Source organism: Saimiri boliviensis, chromosome 1 (assembly GCF_048565385.1).
Source record: "Saimiri boliviensis isolate mSaiBol1 chromosome 1, mSaiBol1.pri, whole genome shotgun sequence".
Classification (NCBI taxonomy): domain Eukaryota; kingdom Metazoa; phylum Chordata; class Mammalia; order Primates; family Cebidae; genus Saimiri; species Saimiri boliviensis.
In genome coordinates this window covers 104,950,789-104,966,616 of record NC_133449.1, presented here as the reverse complement: position 1 = coordinate 104,966,616, position 15,828 = coordinate 104,950,789, and the positions used below count along the sequence as shown (strand labels likewise).

At 56.0% G+C, this 15,828-nt stretch overlaps 2 protein-coding genes across 4 annotated transcripts; both read left to right on the top strand.

Annotated features, from left to right (window-relative positions):
- The first annotated feature begins 1,951 nt into the window (after positions 1-1,951).
- Positions 1,952-11,062, top strand: E2F4 (E2F transcription factor 4). Its single transcript, XM_074401948.1, has 10 exons — positions 1,952-2,247; positions 2,675-2,784; positions 2,925-3,086; positions 3,388-3,431; positions 4,638-4,699; positions 4,934-5,228; positions 6,957-7,187; positions 9,741-9,788; positions 10,009-10,053; positions 10,149-11,062. Exons 1-10 carry the CDS (start codon positions 2,113-2,115, stop codon positions 10,262-10,264), a joined length of 1,248 nt encoding a protein of 415 aa, XP_074258049.1. The 5' UTR covers positions 1,952-2,112; the 3' UTR covers positions 10,265-11,062.
- Positions 11,063-11,153: 91 nt separating this feature from the next.
- On the top strand, positions 11,154-15,771 carry ELMO3 (engulfment and cell motility 3). Of its 3 annotated transcripts, none has more exons than XR_012518257.1 (20): positions 11,154-11,537; positions 11,686-11,726; positions 11,817-11,889; positions 12,072-12,122; positions 12,297-12,466; positions 12,554-12,653; positions 12,760-12,911; positions 12,993-13,071; positions 13,166-13,216; positions 13,300-13,422; positions 13,519-13,650; positions 13,753-13,854; positions 13,952-14,060; positions 14,173-14,309; positions 14,403-14,566; positions 14,668-14,780; positions 14,891-14,995; positions 15,099-15,131; positions 15,269-15,355; positions 15,437-15,448. XR_012518257.1 is itself a non-coding variant. In XM_074401946.1 (20 exons), exons 1-20 carry the CDS (start codon positions 11,460-11,462, stop codon positions 15,647-15,649), a joined length of 2,100 nt encoding a protein of 699 aa, XP_074258047.1. In that variant the 5' UTR covers positions 11,453-11,459; the 3' UTR covers positions 15,650-15,771. The 3 variants fall into 3 exon arrangements, 2 of the variants coding, with proteins under 2 accessions (XP_074258047.1, XP_003936337.4); XM_074401946.1 differs by having other exon boundaries at positions 11,453-11,537; positions 13,363-13,422; positions 15,099-15,181; positions 15,437-15,771; XM_003936288.4 differs by having other exon boundaries at positions 11,453-11,537; positions 15,099-15,181; positions 15,437-15,771.
- The last annotated feature ends 57 nt before the right edge of the window (positions 15,772-15,828 follow it).

Genomic DNA, 15,828 nt, shown 5'->3' with positions numbered 1-15,828 from the left:
GGGATTACAGGTATGAGTCACCACAACTGGGCAGCTATGTTTATCTTGAGAATTACAGGGACCCAGGAAAGGGACTACAAGGTGGTAATAATTTAGTGGATGTTCAGTCCACCACCCAAATCCACCCTTCATGATAGAGGCACTCATTCTCCAAATGTGAGTGTAGGCTGCTGAGGTCATACCACTGAGTCTCTCAATGTTGGGTTGCAAAAGCATGGTACCATCTCGTGAACATGAACCCTTTAGCAGTGCTACCCCAATTTCAGAGGTCCTAGTGGGATAGGCTGAGGCCTATAATATAATTGCATCTGCCCAATTCTGCTGTTTTACTCCCTTAAAATGTGGATCCTGGCCAGGTGCTATAGCTCATGCCTGTAATCTCAGCATTGTGGGAGGCTGAGGTAGGAGGATTGCTTGAGCCCACCAGTCCAAGACTAACCTGGGCCATTTAGTGAGCCCCTCATCTCTACAAAAACTAAAAGTAAGGGCTGGGTGCAGAAGCTCACGCCTGTAATCCCAGCACTTTGGGAGGCCAAAGTGGGCGGATCACAAGGTCAGGAGTTCAAAACCAGCCTGACCAACGTGGTGAAACCCAGTCTCTACTAAAAAATACAAAAATTAGTTGGGTGTGGTGGCAGTTGCCTGTAATCCCAGCTACTCAAGATGCTGAGGCAGGAGAATTGCTTGAACCCAGAAGGCGGAGGTTGCAGTGAGTGGATTGTGCCATTGCACTCCAGCCTGGGCAACAGAGTGAGACTCCGACTGAAAAACAAAAACAAACTAAAAATAAGCGAGCCAGATGTGGTGGTGCATGCCTGTGGTCTCAGCTACTTGGGAGGCTGGGGTGGGAGAATTGCTTAAGCCCAGGAAGCTGAGACTGCATTGATCCTGCCACTGCACTCCAGCCTGGGCAAGAAACAAATTGAGACCCACCTTAAAAAAAAAAAAGGTGTGAATCACCAACAAACTTGCTGCAAAATGAGTCGCATTTCCCAGAGAACCTGACCTGAAAGAAACAACGTTAAAAAATAACAAAATGGCGGGCGAGGTGGCTCACGCCTGTAATCCCAGCACTTTAGCAGGCCGAGGTGGGTGGATCACCTGAGGTCAGGAGTTTGAGTAACATCTGCCTAACATGGAGAAATCGCGTCTCGACTAAAAACACAAAATTAGCAGGGGGTGGTGGCGTGGGCCTGTAACCCAGCTACTTGGGAGGCTGAGGCAGGAGAATCGCTTCAACTCGGGAGGCAGAGGTTGCGATGAGCTGAGATTGTGCCATTGTGCTCCAGCCTGGGCGACAAGAGCGAAGATGCATAACAATCAAAACAAAACAAAACTATATATATATATATATATATATATATATATATATATATATGAATAGGCAGGGCGCAGTGGCTCACGCCTGTAATCCCAACATTTTGGGAGGCCGAGGCGGGTGGATCACGAGGTCAAGAGATCAAGACCATCCTGGCCAAAATGGTGAAACCCTGTCTCTACTAAAATTACAAAAATTAGCTGGGTGTGGTGGCGCGTGCCTTTAGTCCTAGCTACTCGGGAGGCTGAGGCAGAAGAATCACTTGAACCTGGGAGGCGGAGGTTGCAGTGAGCCGAGATTGCACCATTGCACTCCAGACTGGTGACAGAGCGAGACTGCGTCTCTAAATAAATAAATAGAACCAAAAAAAGGAACAGGTTTGAGGGAACAGATTGGAATAGTTAGGTAGTGTGGTCTTCTCTCCCGAGATGGGGACTGCACAGAGTTGGTGATGTTGGGGCAAACCGGCAAGGAAAGTTCCGATGGCGCCCCTTTCTCTACTGCTAGGGCTGCCAACTGACACCCTCCTCATTCCTCTCCAGCTTTATCCTTAACTCCCGATATACCCAAGTAGTTTTCGTCTTATTCGGCGGCTGGACATTTGCTAATGGTCCCTGAACTTTTGCGGCTGCGCCTGCAGACAAAAACAACGCGGCGTTCCCTGGAAGGGGCATGTGGCGGAAGCGGAAGAAGCGACTCTGGCTGAGGCGGCCGGGAGGGCAGGAACGGAAGCGGAAGTGGCGGCGGCGCCGGCCTGGCCTGGCCTGGCTGAGGGGAGGCGGCGGGCGGGCGAGATGGCGGAGGCCGGGCCGCAGGCGCCGCCGCCCCCGGGCACTCCAAGCCGGCACGAAAAGAGCCTGGGACTACTCACCACCAAGTTCGTGTCGCTTCTGCAGGAGGCCAAGGACGGCGTGCTTGACCTCAAGCTGGTGCGGCCCGGGCTAAGGGACGACAAGGGTGGGTGGTGGACCAGGCCTGAGCTGGTAGCGGGAACCCCGGGGGCGGCCCGGCCGGGTCCTCCGAGAGCCAGCCGCCATCGTGTGCTTTCTCAGAGGAGAGAGGCCGGGGGATATTTCATTCATTCAGCCGAGGCCATTGAGCGGCAGCTATGGGCCAGGCTCAGGGCTGCAGGTGTTTGTCCTCGTGGCCCTTCCTGGCTGGCGGGGAGAATAGCTTCAGAACACCACTTCAGGGCTGTGCGCCAGGTCTCTTCTCACCCTGCGGTCCTGAGCTGCAGTAGCACGTGAGAGGCACTACAGGGTTGGAATCCAGGTTACTCCCTTCCCAGACCACTTCTCAGGGTGGCTGGGGGTACACCCAAGAGTGGACCTGATCATTCTTTATTCTGTCTGCCAGGCAGCTGACACCCTAGCTGTACGCCAGAAGCGCCGGATTTATGACATTACCAATGTTTTGGAAGGTATCGGGCTGATCGAGAAAAAGTCCAAGAACAGCATCCAGTGGAAGTGAGTGGGGATAGTGGGAGGGTAGTAGAGTCTCCTACCCAGAAGTGTCAGGGGTGTGGGGTGGAGGATGCGGAAGAAGGCAGGGGCCGTGGGACCCAGAGTTCTCAGCAGTTCCTCTCGGCCTCACTCCCTGGGCTCAGGGGTGTGGGGCCTGGCTGCAATACCCGGGAGATTGCCGACAAGCTGATTGAGCTCAAGGCAGAGATCGAGGAGCTGCAACAGCGGGAGCAAGAACTAGACCAGCACAAGGTGTGGGTGCAGCAGAGCATCCGGAATGTCACAGAGGACGTGCAGAACAGCTGATATCCTCCTGGCGGTCCCTGCTGTGGCGAGTGGGCAAGGGGCCCTCTGGTTCAACTTGCCCTGGGTCCTTTCCCTCTTAGGAGCTTGTCCTGTGGCCCCTGGCCATGTCCCAGCCTCAGGCTCCCTCCTCAGAGCCCGTTCCCTTCCAGTCTTAGCCTGTGATCCCTCCCCGGGTGGACCCCAGTCCCCAGAACTTTCTTTGAGGGCCTATTTGTCAGACCTTGGCTAAAGAGTTGGGTCTTCCCTGTAGTCTGCTGTCTGTCACCATAGGGCATCAGCCATTCTCCTTAACCCTCACACTTTGGCCTACGTCACTCATGAGGACATCTGCAGATGCTTTGCTGGTGAGCAGAGCCTGGGTAGGGACAAGTGGGTGGGCTGGGCTCAGCTAAAGCCCTGAGCACTGGGCTCAGTGTCTCAGGAGACTTTCGTCTCTCAAGAGGGTTTCTGGGGCCTGCTCAGAGAGGACCCAGGCAGGGTAAGTCTTCTGTCTGAGGGGCACTGGAACCCTGTGGAGGTCAGCTATACTGAGAGGGTACAGGAATTCTGGAGTGAGTCCTTGGGTTTGTTCCCATCTGCACTGTTACATGGATTTGACTTCTTGGGCATGATAGAGGCACAAGGGAGAAGAGGGGGAGAGAGGATACGTGTGTATTTGCTTGTGTGCAGACTCTTACATGCTTGTATGCAGGGTATGGGGTTGCCCACTTCCAACCTGTTATTTAGTTGTATTGTGAATACAGGATCTGTTCCTTTTTTTTTTTTTTTTTTTTTTTTTAAAGAGACGAGGTTAGGCCGGGCGCGGTGGCTCAAGCCTGTAATCCCAGCACTTTGGGAGGCCGAGGCGGGTGGATCACGAGGTCGAGAGATCGAGACCATCCTGGTCAACATAGTGAAACCCCGTCTCTACTAAAAATACAAAAAAAACTAGCTGGGCGTGGTGGCGCGTGCCTGTAATCCCAGCTACTTAGGAGGCTGAGGCAGGAGAATTGCCTGAGCCCAGGAGGCGGAGGTTGCGGTGAGCCGAGATTGCGCCATTGCACTCCAGCCTGGGTAACAAGGGCAAAAATCGGTCTCAAAAAAAAAAAAAAAAAAAAAGAGACGAGGTCTCACTATGTTGCCCAGACTGGACTTGAACTCCTGAGCTCAAGCTGTCTAACTGGCTTGACCCCCTAAAGTGCTGGGATTATAGGCCTGAGCCACTGTGCCCCACCAACGTATTTCTTCTCCATCTTGTATCCCCAAGGCTGGTCATGGGAAAGGGATGTTGGCCTTGGCTAGAACACCTTCACCTAGGGATCAGCCATTGGTGGAGTGAGGTGCCTGTGGCCAGTGATCTTTCACTCCACATACTTGAACTCAGATTTCCTGGTTACTGACCCTCAGAAAGAGAAGAGCTTTAGTTCTGCCCAGCCACTGCAGGGGATGGGCGAGACCCACTGACTAGTCCCTCAGAGACCATGATCTCCTGCCATGCTCCAAAAGGCAGGTACCTCTGTTCCCAGCTCAGATTTAGCCTATGGGCTCTGACCCATTCTCTGTCATTCTAGGAGATACCCTCTTGGCCATCCGGGCCCCATCAGGCACCAGCCTGGAGGTGCCCATCCCAGAGGTGGGTGCTTAGCCTAGGCAGGCGGGGTAAGCTGAGGGCGGGTGCTGGCTGTGGAGCCTGATAAGTCCCGGCTGGGGCAGGTAGGGAGAGGCCTGGAGTTCGGGGTTATCTGGGAGGATGGGCAGCCTGGGTGGGAGAGGATACTGTGGTCCTGACTCAGAGTTGGGCAGGAGTCAGGACCACAAGCCTGCTTGCAATTCTACCCATCTCCCATCCCTTGCCACCCATCTCTAGGGTCTCAATGGGCAGAAGAAGTACCAGATTCACCTGAAGAGTGTGAGTGGCCCCATTGAGGTTCTGCTGGTGAACAAGGAGGCATGGAGCTCACCCCCTGTGGCTGTGCCTGTGCCACCACCTGAAGATCTGCTCCAGAGCCCACCTGCTGTTTCTACGCCTCCACCTCTATCCAAGCCTGCCCTTGCTCAGTCCCAGGAAGCTTCACGTCCAAATAGTCCTCAACTCACTCCCACTCCTGTCCCTGGTAGCACAGAAGTCCAGGGGATGGCCAGCCCAGCAGCTGAGATCACAGGTGAGGCACCATGGGAGCTTGTGATGGTGACCCAAGAGGCAGTAGCTCTGTGTTGTGGAATGCCACATGAAGAGTTGGAAGAGGCTCTTCAGGTTAGGGACTGTCCTTTTCCTGACCTCTATCTAGCCTTCCCTTGCTGTGGTAACAAATGAGCCTTTTTTTGTTTGTTTGAGATGGAGCCTTGCTGTGTTGCCCAGGCTGGAGTGCAATGGTTCTGCCTTGGCTCATACAACCTCCACCTCCTGAGCTCAAGCAGTTCTCCTGCCTTAGCCTGCCGAGTAGCTGGGATTACAGGTGACCACCACCACACCTGGCTAATTCTTGTACTTTTAGTAGAGATGGGGTTTTACCACATTTGCTAGGCTGGTTTTGAACTCCTGACCTCAAATGATCCACCTACCTTGGCCTCCCAAAGTGCTGGGATTATAGACATGAACCATCAAGCCCACCTGCGTGGGGCTTTATTTTATTTTATTTTATTTTTTATTTTTATTATTTTTTTATTTTTTTTTTAGTAGAGACGGGGTTTCACCATGTGGACCAGGATGGTCTCGATCTCTTGACCTCGTGATCCACCCGCCTCAGCCTCCCAAAGTGCTGGGATTACAGGCTTGAGCCACCGCACCCGGCTTTATTTTATTTTTTTAAGATGGGAGTCTCGTTCTGTTGCCCAGGCTGAAGTGCAGTGGCATGGTCATGGCTCACTGCAACCTCTGCCTCCTGAGTTCAAGTGATTTTCCTGCCTCAGTCTCCTGAATAGCTGGGATTACAGGTGCATGCCACTACGCCTGACTAATTGAATGGGCCTTTCTTTTCTTTTTTGAGATGGAGTCTTGCTCTGTCACCCAGGCTGGAGTGCAATGGCTCAATTTCCACTTACCACAACCTCCACTTCCTGGGTTCAAGCGATTCTCTTGTCTCGGCCTCCTGAGTAGCTAAGATTACACTCACGTGCCACCACGCCTCGCCAATTTACTGTATTTTTAGTAGAGACGGGGTTTTACCATGTTGGCCAGGTTGGTCTTGAACTCCTGACCTCGTGATCTGCTCGCCTCTGCTTCCCAAAGTGCTGGGATTACAGGCGTAAGCCACCGCACCCGGCTGAATGGGACTTTTTTTTTTTTTTTTTTTGAGACGGAGTTTCGCTCTTGTTACCCAGGCTGGAGTGCAATGGCGCGATCTCGGCTCACCGCAGCCTCTGCCTCCTGGGTTCAGGCAATTCTCCTGCCTCAGCCTCTTGAGTAGCTGGGATTACAGGCACGCGCCACCATGCCCAGCTAATTTTTTGTATTTTTAGTAGAGACAGGGTTTCACCTTGTTGACCAGGTTGGTCTCGATCTCTTGACCTTGTGATCCACCCGCCTCGGCCTCCCAAAGTGCTGGGATTACAGGCTTGAGCCACCGCGCCCGGCCTGAATGGGACTTTTTTAACAGGGAACCTCTGACTGTGGGAAAGGGACATTGCTGGTGGCAGTCCCCCCACCTCCATTGCCCTGGTAGCCCATCTTGAAGTAGGGTCACAGCAGACATGTTGTCGATGAGTCTCTTTCCGTAGGTCTGGTGCCCCTGTCTCCTATTGCGACTGATTTCCAGGTTGCCTCCCCTCGGGCGACTGGCAATGCCTAATTCTCCATGAGTCTGAGAACCAGGCTTGTGGTCCTCCTGGCTGTGGGGCCAGACGGGTTCGATAACCTCTTCCTGACCTTATGTGACTGGGTTTGGGGGCAGTCATTGCAGTGAGTGGCGGCCCTGGAACTGATAGCAAAGACGGTGCTGAGCTCAGTTCACTCCCACTGGGCCCGACAGCACTGGATACCCGGCCGCTGCAGTCTTCTGCCTTGCTGGACAGCAGCAGCAGCAGTAGCAGTAACAGCAGCAGCAGTAGCAGTAACAGCAGCAGTTCATCTGGACCCAATCCTTCTACCTCCTTTGAGCCCATCAAGGCAGACCCCACAGGCGGTGAGTACCTGCCTTCCAGGGGCAGAGAGAGTCCAGTCTTAGGGCAGTCCTAGGTCAGAAACACAATTGGGGATGGAACCTAGCTCTCCTGTCAACCTTGCCGGACCAGAACTCTCTGCCAGCACCTCTGGGGCAGTGCTGATGTCCTCTCTAGCACCCCATCCTGGGCTAGCACAGAACTCCCTGCCCTCTCTTCAGCCCTTCCTGCTACCCCTTGGAGCACCATTGTCTTGTCTCACTAATTGACACTTCTATCACTTTCTCTCATCTTCTCTGTCTCTTTTCTCTCTGCACTCCTTGAAAAAGTAATTTCCATTCCACATCTTGGTCTCCTAGTCACCTTTCAGGTTGCAGCAGTCACTCTGTAGTCTCAGTGTTATAGCAGTGCCACCTTTTTATTTATTTATTTATTTATTTATTTTTGAGATGGAGTTTTGCTCTTGTTGCCCAGGCTATAGTGCAGTGGTGTGACCTCGGCTCACTGCGACCTCCACCTCGTGGGTTCAAGTGATTTTCTTGCCTCAGTCTCCTGAGTAGCTGGGATTATAGGCATGCGCCACCACACCCGGCTAATTTTTATTTTTAGTAGAGATGGGGTTTCTTGATTTTGGTCAGGCTGGTCTTGAACTCTTGACCTCAGATGATCCACCCACCTCATAGACATGAGCCACCACACCCAGCCAGTGGTGCCACTTGAAAAGCTGCCGAAGGCTTGCCAAGCCCAGCAGCCCTCCAGCGTGTTTGCCTGGTGCTCTCTTGGTCCATGTCAATGTTCTTTTTCCTTAGGCTTTAATGATGTAAGTTCTTGGCTCCCCTACCTCACTGGCTTCTTTTTTAACTCTTCCTGTCACATCTTTAAACATTGGCGCTTTCAAGATCTCTGTCCCATTCCACTCCTGGAGAGGGCTGCAGCTCTGGATGAATGAATCCCCAACCACTGGCTGGCCTAAATCTTTTCCCAGTCTGCACACTTTGGTGTCCAGTTTCCATCCTCTGTACATCCAGTGGACACTTCATTCCCGCCTGTCATTGACTGAACTCAGTTTCCTTCTGAAGCTTGCTTTCCACCTCTGTGCACCCTACCGTTGGCTCTAGTTGTCCAGGCTTGACCCTTGGCTCTCACTCTAATTCCATCTCCTTCTCCCTCCTCCTTCTACTGCTCACCCCATGTCAGCTCAGCGAGGTCTGTCCCAGATGTCCCCTCCTATTCTCTGGTATCCTCAGCACTCAGGACGACCCCTAGCCACCTCTGTTCTGGATTCTTCAGGATCTTTCTCTTTACCCTGACAGAATGATCTTTCTGAAATGCAGGCCTGACAGAAATGTGGCATTTCTGTGTTTGCAATAGTACCTTTTTTGTTTGTTTGTTTGTTTTTTTGAGACAGAGTTTCTCTCTTTTTTTTTTTTTTTTTTTTTGAGACGGAGTTTCGCTCTTGTTACCCAGGCTGGAGTGCAATGGCGCAATCTCGGCTCACCGCAACCTCCGCCTCCTGGGTTCAGGCAACTCTCCTGCCTCAGCCTCCTGAGTAGCTGGGATTACAGGCACACACTACCATGCCCAGCTAATTTTTTGTATTTTTAGTAGAGACGGGGTTTCACCATGTTGACCAGGTTGGTCTCGATCTCTTGACCTCGTGATCCACCCGCCTCGGCCTCGCAAAGTGCTGGGATTACAAGCTTGAGCCACCGCGCCCGGCCAGAGTTTCACTCTTGTTACCCAGGCTGGAGTGCAATGGCGCGATCTCGGCTTACCGCAACCTCCGCCTCCTGGGTTCAAGCAATTCTCCTGCCTCAGCCTCCTGAGTAGCTGGGTTTACAGGCACGTGCCACCATGCCCAGCTAATTTTTTCTATTTTTAGTAGAGACGGGGTTTCACCATGTTGACCAGGATGGTCTCGATCTCTTGACCTTGTGATCCACCTGCCTTGACCTCCCAAAGTGCTGGGATTACAGGCTTGAGCCACCGTGCTCGGCTGCAATAGTACCTTTAATGGCTCCTTGAGGGCCACCAGATAAGATCTGAGCTCCTGAGCTTGGCATGTGGAATCCCTTGGTCCTCTCTAGTTGCATTTTCTTCTGCTTCCCCTGTGTCCGGGGGACTTCACTACAAATCCCCTGGCCAGAGATTTGTAGTGAAGTCATCACCCTGTAGCACCACCACCTCTGCCAGCTGACCTGACCCAGGGTCTGGTCTTTGAGTCTTGCGCAGATCAGGTGCTCAGCAAGGACGGACAGATGGGGTACCTTCTATCAGACAGGGTGTACATGCTGAGCCCAGAAAGGGAAGGGAGTCTGTTGCTCTTCTCTGTCCTTTCCAAGTTAGAAAAGCTGTACCAATCACTTGCAGTGGGCCTTTGATACCCTGGGCTCAGCACTGAGCAATTCCAGTTTAGCAAGTGAGGCCAACAGTGCCAGGTTGGCCTAGGCAGGGCCCACGTCTCCTCAGCTGTGTGGAGCCTCAGGATGGGTGGTATAGGATCCAAGGAGGGCAGGGGGATGTAGTGGGACCAAGCTGGACCTCTGTTCCCTGAGTATGGCTTTCTTGTTTTTCAGTTTTGGAACTCCCCAAAGAGCTGTCAGAAATCTTTGATCCCACACGAGGTAGGCTGCTGCATTCCTCCCTGGGGCTAGGGGTAAAGGACACAGCTTGTTGGGTCCTACGGCTGTTTATTTGCCCTTTTGAGGACCTTGTGGTGGTGCTTATGGTAACTGGGGCAAAGGGTGAAGTTCCTGATAGGCGGGTGGGGTTTCCTTTCCTGGGCTTTGGTGGGTGGAGAAGTGGGAACTGGAATGTTAGTAACTGAGCTCTCTCCATTCCCAGAGTGCATGAGCTCAGAGCTGCTGGAGGAGTTGATGTCCTCAGAAGGTGGGTGGCCCTGGAAGGTGGGAGTGGGTATGGGCTGGGGTTGGGCTGCTGCTGGGGGGGCCCTTGCCTAGGCCTGAGCCTAGTGTTCTCTGCAGTGTTTGCCCCCTTGCTCCGTCTTTCTCCACCCCCCGGAGACCACGATTACATCTACAACCTGGATGAGAGTGAAGGTGTCTGTGACCTCTTTGATGTGCCTGTTCTCAACCTCTGATTGACAGGGACATGCCCTGTGTGGCTGGGACCCAGACTGACTTGGGGGTTGCCTGGGGACCTCCCCAACCTGACCCCTACACAGCTTGAGAGCCACAGACACCTGGCTTCTCCAGCCTTCCCTCACTGCACAGTTCTGGCCACAGCTCCCGCTCCTACGCTGGCAGTTCTACTGTGCTCGCAGAGCAGGGGAATGGGGCTCAGCCCCCACCACTGTGGAGCCAAAGTGTTTGCTTCTCCTTTTCGGCGGCCTTCCCAAGCCCAGGCTCAGCTGCCACCCAGTGGCAAGTGGCACAGAACCGAAGAGCTGTCATCGCCACCCCCTCCCCCAGTAGGGCAGCTTGTCCAGCCTCACTGTCTTGCTCACGTGCCAGATCCTTGCCCTAGGAGGGAAGGGTTGGGTGGAGCTGGGCACGTGCCAGCACCACCCTTAGCTTCCTTCACTGTCCTCTAGCCCTGACCCTCCAGCACCTCCTGGCCCTCTCACGTGCCCTCTTCTGGGCCTTTAGCCCAAGAACCTGCAGGTGGTGGGGGTGGCTGCAAAGAAGGAACAGAGGTCTCTGGTGAGGAGTCTGGGTGGTCCAGCCCTGAGGATTGGCCCGACCTCCTGCTGCCCCATAACCTCCTCTTCATTTCTGCTTATTCATTTACCCTCATTTAGAGCCATTTGCAGAGATTTAGAAAGATTTACAGTAACGAATGGATTCCTATATAAAGATTATTTTTATACTTTTTGCAGCAAAAGGAAATTGTAATATTTGTACAGTGTCCAAGTGAATAAAAACCATGCCTAAGGCTAGCTCTAATGTGGTTCTTTTGGGACTCCTTAGGATTGGCGGCGGGACTGGGTGGGTCACCTTGCTGGAACTGGAGGTGGGAAGGCCTCCAGCAGCCTACCTTCCCCGCCCCAAAATGACGCACCTTGGTATAGGGCGCGGCCGCCTCCGCGGGGCGGGGCAGACGGAGCCGTCCTACCTTCCTACCCCCGGACTCCAACCCGGAACTAGCCTCGCTCCCTTGGGAAAGCCGCGTTGCCCGGCCTTGAGCCGCAGCCTGGGCCGTGATTGTGGGACACCGGGGTCAGGTATCCGAAAGGGGGACGAGCTTCTCGTCTCCAGGGGCCCCAGACCAGGTGCGCCGTCGGCCGCAGGTGCACGGTCTACGAAAAGTGCGGGCACCCACACCCCGGCTGGACCATGGCGCCTCCGCGGAACGTGGTGAAGATTGCTGTCCAGATGCGTGACGCCATCCCGCAGCTCATCCAGCTGGACCAGGTCACCCGGCCGGTCCCGCCTCTATCTGCCCCACCATCCCACCTCCCCGTCGCCCCCTGGCCCTCAGGGCCGTCCGCCCCACCCTTCCTCCCAGGCTCCTCCCCATTCCTCCCTGCCCCAGCCGCCAGAGTGACCACTCCACTTGCAGGCGAAGCCCCTGGCCGCTGTGCTGAAAGAGGTGTGCGACGCGTGAGTACTGCTGGGCCGGGGCCTGCGAAGGGCGGTAGGGCAGGAGGGGCGGCGCCCCCTGCTGGCCTCGCTGAGCCTCGTGCCTCGCAGGTGGAGCCTGACGCACTCTGAGCGCTACGCCCTGCAGTTTGCGGATGGGCACAGGAGATACATCACTGAAAATGTGAGTCCCCTCTCCCTCTGCCCTCCGACCCCTCTAACCCACCTGGCCCTGTTGTCCCCGGCTCTTCATCCCACTAGTGGAATGTGGTCTTTTGCTGACCTCAGCCGCCCTCACCGACACCCCAGTTGTTCAGTCCTCAGAGCCCTCCCTGACCTCACTGCTTTTTCTGCTGTCTTCTCCAGAACCGCACGGAGATCAAGAATGGCAGCATCCTGTGCCTCAGCACGGCCCCAGTACTGTCCCTCCTGGCCCATCCTCCCCTTCCCTGCCCCTCTGCCCCAGGTCCACAGGCCCCCATCCCAGCCCCACCTCATACCACCTAGTGGACACCCAGGGCTGCACACTTCCAGGTCCCACCCTTACCTTGCCCAGCCTCTTCACTGCTGCTCCTGCTCTGCCCCTGCCAGGATCTTGAGGCTGAGCAGCTGTTGGGTGGGCTGCAGAGTGAGAGTCGTGAAGGGCGCCGGGAAGCCCTGAGGTGCCTCGTCCCCCTGGCCTCGGACATGACCTTTGCCAGGGAGGTCATCAGCCGTAATGGTCTTGAGAGACTAAGCACCATCATTGAGGATGGGGACGAGTGAGCACAGGAATGTGTGGGCTGGGGGAGATGGTGGGGCTTTCTGGTCCTGGTCTGGTCCTGCTCAGCCCCAGATGTCCCCCTCAGTCTAGGGGAGGTGCTGGCCCTCAGCCTGAGGGCCTTCTCGGAGCTCATGGAGCATGGCGTGGTGTCCTGGGAGACGCTGACCATCCCCTTTGTGAGGAAGGTGGGTGAGCTTTCGTAGGACAGCAGGTGGGAGCAGTGGAGCAGTGGGGCAGTGGTAGACCCAGCCTTCCATGGGGGTGAGGTGGTGACACCCCTGCCCCTTACAGGTGGTGTGCTACGTGAACATGAACCTCATGGATGCCTCCGTGCCGCCCCTGGCCCTTGGGCTGCTGGAGAGTGTGACCTTGAGCAGCCCGGCCCTGGGCCAGCTGGTCAAGAGCGAGGTGCCCCTGGATAGGCTACTGGTGCACCTACAGGTGTAAGCCTCTGGGGCTGGGGTCCAGATGTGGGGAGCAGGGCTGGACCCTAAATGTTCTGCTGAGCCCTCTTCTTGCCATAGGATGAACCAGCAGCTGCAAACCAAGGCCATGGCTCTGCTGACAGCCTTGCTGCAGGGGGCCAGCCCTGGAGAACGCAAGGTGAGTGTTGATCGGTGGCTAGATGGAGGCAGCAGGCGGTGGGCACTGCCCACCCTGGGGAGAAATAATCTAAGTCCCCTTTCCATCCCCTCAGCACATGCTTGACTACCTCTGGCAGAAAAACCTTCGCCAGTTCATCTACAAGGTAGGAAGTGGTGGGCCAGGGAGACCACTCCATTCCTCCCCGCCGTGAGTCCTCACTCACACCAGAGACTGGCTCTCCTACAGAACATCATCCACAGTGCAGTACCAATGGGCGATGAGATGGCTCATCACCTGTACGTACTGCAGGCCCTCACGCTGGGGCTGCTGGAGGCACGCATGCGGACACCCCTGGACCCCTACAGCCAGGTATGTCTTTGGTGAGGACAAGGCAGAGGGTGGCTTGGAGCTTGTCCTTGAATCTATAATCATGATCCCCTCCCCGACCACCTGCACTGACCCCAGGAGCAGCGGGAGCAGCTGCAGGTTCTACGCCAGGCTGCCTTTGAGACAGAGGGGGAGTCTTTGGGCGCTGGGTTGAGTGCTGACCGGCGACGTTCCCTCTGTGCCCGAGAGTTCCGCAAGCTAGGCTTCTCTGTGAGTGTCCCCCTACCCAACTCCCCACCCCTGCCTCAGCTCGGGGCTGTTGTTCTAGGGGGCTGGGGCCCTTCTTGAACAGCCTGTGCCCCCTTCACCCAGAACAGCAACCCAGCACAGGACCTGGAACGCGTGCCCCCCGGGCTGCTGGCCCTGGACAACATGTTGTACTTCTCCAGAAATTCGCCTAGCGCGTACAGCCGGGTTGGTGACAGGGTAGGGTAGAGAGTGGCAGCATCCCCCAGGCAGGGTCCCCATGGGCTTAGCCATGACTCCTCACCCCATTCTCTGCCCCCGCCAGTTTGTGTTGGAGAACAGCAGCCGTGAGGACAAGCACGAGTGCCCCTTTGCCCGGGGCAGCATCCAGCTGACGGTGCTGCTGTGTGAACTGCTGCGCGTCGGGGAGCCCTGTGAGTGGCCTGGACAGGGCACAGCGTGGCCAGGAGCAGGGGACGGAAGGGCAGAGAGGGCCAGGGGCTGCATGCACTTTCTCCCTGAGCCCCTCCTGCCCCCCCGCTCCAGGCTCCGAGACAGCCCAAGACTTCTCACCCATGTTCTTTGGCCAAGACCAGAGCTTCCATGAGCTCTTCTGTGTGGGCATCCAGCTGCTGAATAAGACCTGGAAGGAGATGCGGGCTACACAGGAGGACTTCGACAAGGTAGATGGGGTGGGAGCTGGGAGTCCTGGGCCAGGGCAACGGGTTGATCTGGGTACAGAGCTCAGGCCCTGAGCTGAGCTCGGGTGGCCCCAGGTCATGCAGGTGGTGCGGGAGCAGCTGGCCCGAACGCTGGCCCTGAAGCCCACCTCCCTGGAGCTCTTCCGAACCAAGGTGAATGCACTCACTTATGGGGAGGTGCTGCGGCTGCGGCAGTCTGAACGGCTACACCAGGAGGGCACACTGGCTCCCCCTATACTGTGAGTTTGGGGTGATGGATCCCCACTCCTAGCCCCACCTTCCCTGGTGCCCCCTGGGCTACTCTCCAGGTCGGATGTGCTCAGTGACACCCCTCTACCAGGGAGCTGCGGGAGAAGCTGAAGCCAGAGCTCATGGGCCTGATCCGCCAGCAGCGCTTGCTCCGCCTCTGTGAGGGGACACTGTTCCGCAAAATCAGCAGCCGGCGGCGCCAGGGTCTCTGAGTGGGCAAGGGCTGGGAGCGGGTGGTAGGCAGTGGGCAGAGGGCGGCTGGCTTTGGGTCAGGACCTCTCAGTGCTCCAGCCCTCTTCCCTTTCTCCACATAGACAAGCTGTGGTTCTGCTGCCTGTCCCCCAATCACAAAGTGCTGCAGTATGGAGACATGGAGGAGGGCACCAGCCCACCTGCCCTGGAGAGTCTGCCTGAGCAACGTAAGGCAGGCACGGGTGGGAGCCTGACACCTGCTCTCCCCAGACCACCCTGAGCACTGGGGCTGCCTGGGCCACAGTGCTCAGCCCAGCCTTCTTCCTACAGTCCCTGTGGCCGACATGAGGATGCTCCTGACAGGCAAGGACTGCCCCCATGTCCGGGAGAAGGGCTCTGGGAAGCAGAATAAGGTGGGTGCAGCAGGCCAGGGGGCTCCTTCCTGCCTGCCCCTGCCTGCCCTGTCTTCTGCTCAGTGTCCCTCTCCCTTGCTTCCCCAGGACCTCTATGAGTTGGCCTTCTCAGTCAGCTATGACCACGGGGAGGAGGAGGCATACCTCAACTTCATTGCCCCCTCCAAGCGGGAGGTGAGTGTCCACCAGGCTGAGGTTGGCAGGTGGGCAGAGGAGGCAGATGGGCAGGCCCTCACAGCTCTGTATTGCCCCCAGTTCTACCTGTGGACGGATGGGCTGAATGCCCTGCTGGGAAGTCCTATGGGCAGTGAGCAGACACGGCTGGACCTGGAGCAGTTGCTGAGCATGGAGACCAAGCTGCGTCTGTTGGAGCTGGAGAATGTGCCCATCCCCGAGCGGCCACCCCCTGTGCCCCCACCCCCCACCAACTTCAACTTCTGCTATGACTGCAGTATCGCCGAACCTTGACAGTGTGGCTGGCCATGAGCCACAGCTGCAGCCACTGCGGCAGCCATGAAGGGCAGAGGGTAGAGGAGTGACGCACCCTGACCAGCAGGATTGTTGCAGAAATAAAGTCTGCTTGGCTCTTGGGCTATGTTGAGCCAGCTCTGAACCCTGTGGGCTGAGCCTGTGACAGTGACAGTCTT

What these genes read in the sequence shown, in the direction of transcription:
- E2F4 (XM_074401948.1), top strand. Translation starts at nt 2,113, where the DNA reads ATGGCGGAGGCCGGGCCGCAGGCGCCGCCGCCCCCGGGCACTCCAAGC. An exon ending in CATCTGCAGATGCTTTGCTG is followed by an intron (nt 3,432 to 4,637) that starts GTGAGCAGAGCC and finishes CTGTCATTCTAG; the next exon opens with GAGATACCCTCTTGGCCATC. An exon ending in CCCAGCAGCTGAGATCACAG is followed by an intron (nt 5,229 to 6,956) that starts GTGAGGCACCAT and finishes GTTTGGGGGCAG; the next exon opens with TCATTGCAGTGAGTGGCGGC.
- ELMO3 (XM_003936288.4), top strand. Translation starts at nt 11,460, where the DNA reads ATGGCGCCTCCGCGGAACGTGGTGAAGATTGCTGTCCAGATGCGTGAC. An exon ending in CTGAAAGAGGTGTGCGACGC is followed by an intron (nt 11,727 to 11,816) that starts GTGAGTACTGCT and finishes CGTGCCTCGCAG; the next exon opens with GTGGAGCCTGACGCACTCTG. An exon ending in CCATCCCCTTTGTGAGGAAG is followed by an intron (nt 12,654 to 12,759) that starts GTGGGTGAGCTT and finishes TGCCCCTTACAG; the next exon opens with GTGGTGTGCTACGTGAACAT.